Raw genomic sequence first — 10,162 nt, 5'->3', positions numbered from 1 at the left:
GAAATGCCTCTTTCTGGTTTTACCAAATTATAAAAAATAGTTACCCTTTAAATTCAAGTGCTGCGGTTACACAAAGGTAATTCTGTGCCCAGAGCTATTTTACGCAATACACCTTTAACATGAAACTCTCAAAATATTATGCTTACTTTCGAATGGTGTCTAACATCCGCCATTAAAGACATTAAGGGTGCGGCCATTACATGGACTGGAGTTTTAAACTATTTAAAATACTAAAATCTAAAACACTGCGGTTACATTGTACAACTTAAATAAATTGCTAAAACTCATAAAACATATTTCCATTACATAAATCAGAGTTGAAGGAAAATATGGCAGCAAGCCTTTGAAGTTAGCTTGGACGAGGCTCTACCTTATTACTCATTTAACATTTACAATGTTTCATTTAGCTGAAGCTTTTATCCAAAGAGACTTGCATGTTCTGTACAACAAGCTGAGTAACAATGTTGACATGTCACACAGTGCTGCAGTGTCGAGTGCATAGTAGTGGAGACACGTTAGCACAGTAGGTAGTGATATAGGCCAGGGAGATTATTTAGTAGCAAAGTGCACGATAGTAAAATACAGTGTTTCTTTTTTTTCTTTTTTTCTTCATTTCAGATATTATAACACGGAACACAACAGGCAACTTTTGAAATAAATATACTGCATTTATATAGCACCTTTATCCAACGCTTTACAACGTAGGCCTGATATTCACCCGTTCACTCACACATTCACTCACCGACAGGCGACCATGCAAGGTGCCGACCTGCTCATCGGGAGCAGTTAGGGGTTAAGTGTCTTGTTCGAGCCAGATAGCTTTCTAGTGAACGCACAGAGAGGAAACTGGTATCTATCTTATTGTCTCTCTCTGGAGAAGATAGGCCTGTGAACTCTGTAGTATAGCACGCCGTTACAGTAGTCCATATTAATATGAATCTATTCACATTAAGCAGAAGCCGCCAGTGTTTAAATTAACACACTTTAAACACTTTAACATTACACCATATGTGTTACTTTGCACTACATTTTTACCTCATTTTTGCATTTTGTACAGTTGTGTATAATATATTTTTTATAGTATTTGTTTTGACCTCTATTTTTACTTATTATAATAAAATCTTGAATCTTGATTACTATCTTGACTAGCGCTCTCTCATTGGCAGAATACTCTCATCAGAATAACCAAAGCCAGTAGAGTAGTCTATTATGGTAGTTAAGATAATGGCTCAGTTCTTTTCAGGCCCTCTGGCTCTCAAATAGGAATTGTGTTAGTGTCATGGTTTATAAGACATAGATTGAAAAGTATCCGCCCGATTTGTACAAGTGATGGCTTATTTGGAAGGTAAGAACCTGTACTTTTATATAATGTAAAAGAAATACATTTGAAGCTTGCTTAACATGACCATAATGTCTGTGCCTGGTCATGCTGGACCTACAAAAGGCCTTCGACACTGTCAATCACACCATTCTGATTGACAAGCTAAAAGCAATTGGTTTTGATAGTCTATCAGTGAGCTGGATGCAATCCTACCTTGAGGGGAGAGAACAGATGGTGGAGGTAAACGGTACTCTATCCCCCCCCCCCCCCCCCCCCCCCTCACAGTGAGCTGTGGTGTTCCACAAGGAAGCATACTATGACCGCTACTGTTCCTAATTTATGCAAATGACATGTCATCAGCTTGTGACTGCAACTTGTTCTTGTTCGCGGACGACTCAGCCCTGCTGGTCTCTGACTAGAACAAGTTACAGGTTGAAAAAACCCTCAGCTCAGAACTCGGCAGAATCTGCATTATGGCTCGCTGATAACAAACTATCATTACACCTGGGTAAAACAGAGTCCATTCTCTTCGGATCAAATAACAAACTCAGCAAGACCGACGGCTTCTCAGTTACAGTGGGTGACAATATTGTCACAAGGAAAGATGAAATTACATACCTAGGTTCCATCCTAGAGGCAAATCTTTCCTGTGATCAAATGGCATCCAATGTAATAAAAAAAAAGTCAACCAACAAACTAGATTCTTGTACCGGATCTCCTCTCTGGTAAACAAGAATACCCTGAAGACTCTGGCAGGAGCACTCATTCAAGGGTACTACGACTATGCTTGCACCTCATGGTACCAAAGCACCTCAAAGGCACTAAAAATAAGATTACAAACATCACAAAACAAACTGGTCAGACTACTACTTGACCTTACTCCTAGAACCACCTCACCCCTGCCCACTTTGACAACCTAGGATGGCTTAGAGTAGACGACAGAGTACAGCAACTTGCAATGGGCCTGGTCTACAAGATACACTATACGACTAAGGTACCCATGTACATGTCAAAATACTTCCCAAAGGTCAGTGAATACCACGAGCACAACACCAGAGGAAGCTCAACAAAGCATGTTAAACCCAGATTCGGCTCAAACAAGGGACTAAACACATTTCGCAATTATGCCACATCAATGTGGAACGCCCTACCCAAAGCTGTAAAATAATGTGAATCACTACCCTCCTTCAAAACCGCTCTAAAAGAGCACCTACGGGAGGCTGCAATTCGAAACTGGCCACCGTAAATGTCCTAACCCAACCCCCTCCAATGTACAGGAAATTACCTAGTATGGTTTTGTCAATATTCCAATGTACAGTTTTGCTTGTTTGTACAGTGTTTCCCCCCCAACCCCCTCCAATGTACAGTAAATTACCTAGTATGGTTGTCAATATTCCAATGTACAGTTTCGCTTGTACAGTGTGTGTCCCCCAACCCCCCCCACCCAACCCCACCCAACCTCCTCCAATGTACAGTTTTTACGTCAAATGTACATACTCTCTTTTCTGGACTCTTTTTGTATCACAAACAGTACTGTATTTGCAAATCTGGTATGTCATAAATGTATAGATGTAGCAGTAGTACTGTCTATCTGTATGTCATGTATGTCCTGCTGAATTGAAAATGGGGGACCCTGGTGTAAACAGGACGAAAGTCTTTCTCTGGTCTGCATCCCCTTAACAATTGTGTGTATTGAGCCGTACTGTATTGTACCCATTCTGCAATCTGTTAATACAATTTTCAATTACAATTTTCAATCAATCAATCAATCAATCAATCAATCAAAACTGCAAAACCACGGCTGTAGTAGTATCAGGCTTCTGTGGTGACTTTTATTTTGAAAATATTAGAACAACGTATGACAGGAAGTTGAAGAATCGCTTCCTTCAGATGCGCATGCGTCGCCGGCCGCTGCTCCAACAAACCAACAGTGTTACAGTTTATACATAAATATAATAATAATACACAACACTGCCTTCTTTATGTCTCGTTTATTAGTGTGACCCGCTGTTCACGTTTTAAAGACACAACGTTGTCCCCATGCAGCCGCAGCAGCAGCAGCAGAGCAGCAAGAAGACAAAGATGACCACTAAACTCAGAGGTAAACAACAGCTCTTTATATAGGAAGGACTTAGCTTAGCTAGCATCATTAGCTGTTGTGTAAACATGCTGCTAATCCTCTGCAAAAGTGTGCTATTATTAATAAACAAGAATATTGCTCATTATTATGGGAATACGGCAGCTACATAGCAATCTTCTTCGTGTGTTCATGTTAACGTTGTTCTGGGTACGCATAGTGAGGTGTTGAACATGTAACGTTAGACCAGAGACTATTCGTAACGTTAGGTTTTCAGAGCTGCTGTAATAAAATCGCCCAGAAAGGGAATGAATGAATGAAAACTTTATTTAACAGATTGCAGAATGGGGTACAATACAGTACAGCTCAATACACACAATTGTTAATAAGGGGATGCAGACCAGAGAAAGACTTTCGTCTTGTTTACATCAGGGTCCTTTCTCTGGTCTGCATCCCCTTAACAGTTGTATGTATTGAGCTGTACTGTAGTGTACCCATTCTGCAATCTGTTAATAAAGTTTTCAATCAATCAATCAAATCAATCAACCCCATTTTCAATTCATCATAACATACATGACATACATGACATTTATGGCATAGGGACATACAGGTATTTAGTACTGTTACATTTGTGACATTGAAAATGGGGGACCCTGATGGAAACAAGACAAACGTCTTTCTCAGGTCTGCATCCCCTTAACAATTGTATGTATTGAGCCGTACTGTATTGTACCCATTCTGCAATCTGTTAAATAAAGTTTTCATTCATTCATTCATTCACATATACGATATGCAAATATACAGTACTGTTAGTCTGTTACCCATAGATCCTAACAGAGTATATATACATTATGATGGGGAGGAGACTGTACATTAAGTCCCTCTTGATAACCAGAGAATAACCAGAACGTCAAAGAGGTGATGAACCCACATCCCCCTGATAATCACTAAAGTGTCCTAGCTAGACTTGTGCCCTTCCTGCTGACTTGTCGTACAGAACTTGTAAGTCGCTTCGGATGAAAGCGTTTCAGCTAAATGACTAAAATGTAAATGTAGTTACTAGTTGTGCTGCTGGCCAGGATGACTTACTACCACAGTGTCTTTATACCTGTATCACTGTACATATTAATACTACAACTCTGTACATACATCTCATTAGCACTCCACTCGGTAGTACTCGTGTATATATGTTATATCCAGTTTAACCTCCTGTACATTGTGTATTACTATTGCACTTTACTGTTACATTTGCACTCTAGACCTACATACAACTTAATTGAGAAACCTTAGTTGTTTCATGCAGTCGGAACTGTTGAGGTCATGCCTTCATTGATCAGACATCCCGGAATATGAGCATTATGTGTTTTACAACAACAGTAACCACCATGTTGTTGATGCTGTTGCTCTGATTGCAGTTGGGAAAGTCGGGTCAAAGAATAAAGAGGACGCCCCTCATGAGCTGGAGAGTCAGTTTGTGCTCAGACTGCCCATGGTAACTATACTACATGACTACAGTACATACTACATTACCATACTACATTACTACAATACATACTACATTACTACAATACATACTACATGACTACAGTACATACTACATGACTACAGTACATACTACATTACTACAGTACATACTACATTACTACAATACATATTACTACATTACTACAATACATATTACTACATTACTACAGTACATACTACATTACTACAATACATACTACATTACCACAGTACATACTACATTACTACAATACAATACATACTACATTACTACAGTACATACTACATTACTACAATACATATTACTACATTACTACAATACATACTACATTACTACAATACATATTACTACATTACTACAGTACATACTACATTACATTACTACAATACATATTACTACATTAATACTGTGGTAACCTCTAATAATAAGTAAGCCACACAACACGCTTGTGATCCCTTTGGTTGAGTAGTTTAGTGGGTAACGGGAGCAATACAATACAGGTGCGTCTTACACTCTGCGCACGTTAGACATACAGGTAAGAACGCCGGCCCCGGATACGGAGAATACCTCACGTATATATCTGTAGTCACAAAATAATATCCCTTGAGCAATAGCTCCCTCTAGTGGGGGAATATAGATACTGCCTCCATATTAATCCTAGATATATATATAAGGCTGACATTACAACACCCCTCCCCCTTTAAATTTCAACATTACCCAATGTCCATGTAATACAAAAATAATACTAAATAAAGGACTTAGCAACAGCTTACCAAATAAGGCACTTGGAAAACATATTACCAACAGTCATTACACTCATAACTGTCTCGTTAAATGTTCAGTCTGTCGGGAGGTCTGCGATCACGCTGTGACCTGCGCAATACCGCTGGTGACCTCGGACACACCACAGGTGACTGAGGTTTGGGTGGCTCTGGTGTTGAGAGCATGAGAGGGGTCTGAGTGTCAACTCTACTTGGGGACACAGACACCTCTCCTGGGGAGTCTGTCACTGGTACCGTAGTCACTGGCAAACAACATTCTCCCATAGTCTGTTCCCCACGGGTATCCACCGTGGTGCGATCCGTCTCTGAACTGGTGTCGTGGCGTAGGCGTACATGGTCCTGGTGTCTACGGAAAACACGTCCATCAGTCAGTTGAATGACATAGGAAACTGGGCCACTCTGTTTCAGAATAACGCCAGGCAGCCACTGTTGCTTGTTGATAGTACTGAAATTCCTCACATAGACCTTGTCCTCAGGTCCTAATTGTCTCTCTTTTGCGTGCTGATCATGACGCTCCTTCTGCTTCTCCTGCTTCCTCTGTACTTTCGCCTTCATGTCTGGACGCAGCAAGTCCAATCTCGCCTTGGGCCTACGCCCCATCAGCATCTCTGCTGGCGTGCGCCCCGTTGTCGTTTGAGGCGTGAGGCGATAGGTAAACAGGAAACGTGAAAGTCTAGTGTTTAGAGAGTCTCCTATCATCCTCTTTAACCCTTCTTTCACTGTCTGAACAGCCCGCTCAGCCAAACCATTTGAGGCTGGGTGGAACGGCGCCGTCCTAATGTGATTAATGCCGTTCTGGTGCATAAATTCACTGAACAGCTCACTGGTGAATGTTGGGCCATTATCCGAGACCAGGGTGTCTGGCAACCCATGGACTGCGAAGACTTGTCTGAGTTGGTCTATGGTTGTGGGGGCTGTGATATTGTTCATGATATGGGCTTCTATCCATTTTGAGTGTGCGTCTACCATGATCAGAAACATCTGTCCCATAAAGGGTCCTGCAAAGTCTACATGCAGCCTAGACCAGGGGCGGTCTGGCCACTCCCATGGGTGCAACGGAGCAGGCGGTGGATTGTTCTGATTAGTCTGACACTGTGTGCATGATTTTACCTTGCTCTCCAGATCATCGTCCATTCTTGGCCACCAGACGTATGATCTCGCTAGGCTTTTTATCCGGGAGACTCCTGGATGAGTCTCATGTATCTCCTCCACAACTCGTGACCGTCCTGGGGGCGGTACGATGACCCTCGACCCCCAGAAGATGCAGCCGTCCTGCAGGCTCAGTTCTGTTTTGCGTTTAGCATACGGCCTCAGTTCCTCTCCCTCCACGACACTGGGCCAACCTTGCAAAAGGAAGGTCTTGACCCGAGACAGGACCGGGTCCCTCTCTGTCCACTGCTTAAGCTGTGTCGCTTTGATAGGTGTCTCTGCTAGCCTCTCCAATGAAAACACAGTCTCTGGAGGCACATATGTAGTGGCGGGTGTCTCTGGTAACGGCAGTCGACTCAGTGCGTCAGCATTTGCGTTATCCTTGCCCGCTTTGAACACTATAGTGTACTGGTAGGCTGAGAGTGTGAGAGCCCAGCGCTGTATCCTGGCTGAGGCCAGCGGTGGGATGCATTTTGTCTCACTGAACAGACTCATCAGAGGTTTATGGTCTGTTGTGATAGTGAATGCCCGTCCGTATAGGTATTGATGGAAACGCTTCACAGCAAAAACAACAGCTAGACCCTCTTTATCTAACTGAGAGTACCCCTTCTCCGCTGCTGTTAGGGTACGTGAAGCAAAAACAACAGCTAGACCCTCTTTATCTAACTGAGAGTACCCCTTCTCCGCTGCTGTTAGGGTACGTGAAGCAAAAACAACAGGCTTCTCATCTCCATCCTCCATGATGTGTGAGAGCACTGCTCCGACTCCATAAGGCGAGGCATCACTCGAGACGATGATCTCTTTGTCTGGGTCGTAGTGAACGAGCAGCTTTGCAGACTGGAGCAGCTCTTTCACTTCCTTAAAAGCCCTCTGCTGCTCTCCACTCCACTCCCACTTAGTGTCAAGGTGCAGTAGCTTGTACAGCGGGGACAAAACATGTGATAAATCCGGCAGAAATTTGCCATAATAATTCACCATGCCCAAAAACGATCTCAGTTCATGGACACTCTTTGGGCTTGGAGCCTCCTTTATGGCTCTCACCTTGTCTTCCAAAGGGCTGAGCCCCTGTGCTGTGATCCTGTGTCCCAGGTAGGTCACACTCGGTGCCAGGAACACACACTTGGCACGCTTCAAACGCAGTCCTGCGTCTGAGAGTCGTTTCAACACCTGCGCTAGGTTAGCCAGATGCTCCGCCTCCGTGGCCTCCGTGATGAGGATATCATCCAGATATACCGCTACGTGCGGGATACCCTGTAACAGCGTGTCCATTGTTCTTTGAAAAATGGCGGGGCTGGATGCCACTCCAAACACAAGGCGATTGTATTTAAATAAGCCCTTGTGAGTGTTGATGGTGACATACTCTTTTGACTCTTCGTCAAGTTGCAGTTGCTGGTAAGCATGGCTCATGTCTAGCTTTGTGAAAAGCTTCCCCCCTGACAAGGTTGCAAACAGGTCATCCACTCTTGGTAGTGGATACTCCTCCAGTTTAGAGACCTGATTTACCGTCACCTTGTAGTCTCCACATGTGCGTGCTGTATTATCCTCTTTCAGGATTGGGCACAATGGGAGCCGCCCACCTTGAAAATTGGACGGGTTCAATGATGCCTTGCTTCTGCAAACGTTCCAGCTCCTCCTCCACCTTGACCTTCATGGCATACGGCACCGACCTAGGCTTGAAAAACCTTGGGGCGGCCTCAGGGTCAACATGGAGTTTCACAGTTACCCCCTTCAGTGTGCCCAGCTCGTCCCTGAAAACATCACTGTACCGATGCAGGATGTCCTCTGTCGTGTCTGTCGTGTGCACATATTTAACATTATGCCAGTTTAGCTTAATTTTCCTTAGCCAATCACGGCCCAAAAGACTTGCCCCCCCCCCCCCTTAGCTATAACCAGCCTGGCCTTTGCCTTCTGATTCCCCGCTAAAATGTCCACATATAGCACCCCTATATGAGGTATGGGCTGACCTGTGTATGTCCTGAGCCTGAGCTTTGATGGGCTAATGGGCGGTAGGTTAGACCCCCATGTCTTCCTGTAGGTCTCCTCACTGATGACCGATGCAGTAGCCCCTGAGTCAATCTCAAACTTTACATCCTGTCCCCCGACAGTGATAGTGGCATAATAGGGTTCAGGTGGCTCCTCATCTGTTCCCACCCCGAACATGTTGTATGCACACTCTGCTTCCTCATGTGTTTCTTCCAGGTGGTGTGTGGAGGCTTGAGCCTGTCGCTGCTTTCCCTGCCAAGGCTTGCCCCTGCCCATTTATTGTCTTTTGAACTCCTGCACTTCTTTGCTAGGTGTCCCTTTTTATTACAATTATGGCAGACAGCCTCTTTGAATCTGCAGTCATTTGCATAATGCGACGACCCCCCACACCTAAAACATTCCACCCCTTTTTTAAACACTTCACTTTTACCAGTCTCTTTATAGGCAGGATCCCTTCTGACTTGGTGCACTGTCTGTGACACTGACAACCCATTCCCCCTCTGTATGTCCCTAGCATTGTTTGCAGCCATCTCCATACCTTGGGAAATCTCTAGGGCTTTTTTAAAAGTCAGCGGCGGGGCTTCCCCCAGCAGGCGGCGCTGTATGGGGTCATTATTAATGCCGCAAACTAATCTGTCACGGAGCATATCATCCAACACTGCCCCGAATTCACAATGTTCCGACAGTTGGCGTAGCTCAGCCACAAAGTTGGCTACAGACTGACCTTGCTTCCTGAACAGACTGTGGAATTTGAAACGTTGTACTATCACAGAGGGTCTTGGGTTGTGGTGGTTCCCCACAAGCTTGACTAAGTCTTCATATGGAATTTCCCCCGGTTTCAGTGGTGTGGCTAAATTCCTTATCAGCTTATAAGTCTTAGCCCCACACACACTCAGGAGAATGGAGCGCATTTTCGCCACATCAGTAATTCTATTTGCATTGAAAAAATGTCCCAACTTTTCCTCGTACTCTGTCCAGTCCTCATTCGCTTCCACGAACTCACTGATAGTCCCAAACGTCGCCATCTGAGCGCGAGGCTCCTCTTTCACACTCGGCTCGTCCTCTTCTCCCGATGCTCTCCCGTCCCCGAGCGATGCTCCTTCAGTACCACTGCCGGCGTCGCTCATACGTTAGCCGTCCAGCTATAGCTTTAGCTTCACGCTAACAACAAACAAAAGCAACCGGGATGACACGTCGCCAATCCAGTTTATCCTCGTCGCCAAAAATATGTGGTAACCTCTAATAATAAGTAAGCCACACGACACGCTTGTGATCCCTTTGGTTGAGTAGTTTAGTGGGTAACGGGAGCAATACAATACAGGTGCGTCTTACACTCTGCGCACGTT

At 44.2% G+C, this 10,162-nt stretch overlaps 1 protein-coding gene across 1 annotated transcript in view; it reads left to right on the top strand.

The window, feature by feature from the left end:
- The first annotated feature begins 3,222 nt into the window (after positions 1-3,222).
- taf7 (TAF7 RNA polymerase II, TATA box binding protein (TBP)-associated factor) overlaps positions 3,223-10,162 on the top strand; it is a 35,792-nt gene continuing 28,852 nt past the window's right edge. The window contains exons 1-2 of the mRNA XM_084331369.1: positions 3,223-3,422; positions 4,814-4,890. Of these exons, the coding sequence (XP_084187495.1) occupies positions 3,362-3,422; positions 4,814-4,890 (138 nt within the window). The 5' untranslated portion in view covers positions 3,223-3,361. The remainder of the gene's footprint in view (positions 3,423-4,813; positions 4,891-10,162) is intronic.

This window comes from Notolepis coatsorum, assembly GCF_963971535.1.
Source record: "Notolepis coatsorum genome assembly, chromosome: 16".
Lineage (NCBI taxonomy): Eukaryota > Metazoa > Chordata > Actinopteri > Aulopiformes > Paralepididae > Notolepis > Notolepis coatsorum.
This window is presented reverse-complemented; position numbering and strand designations above follow the sequence as displayed.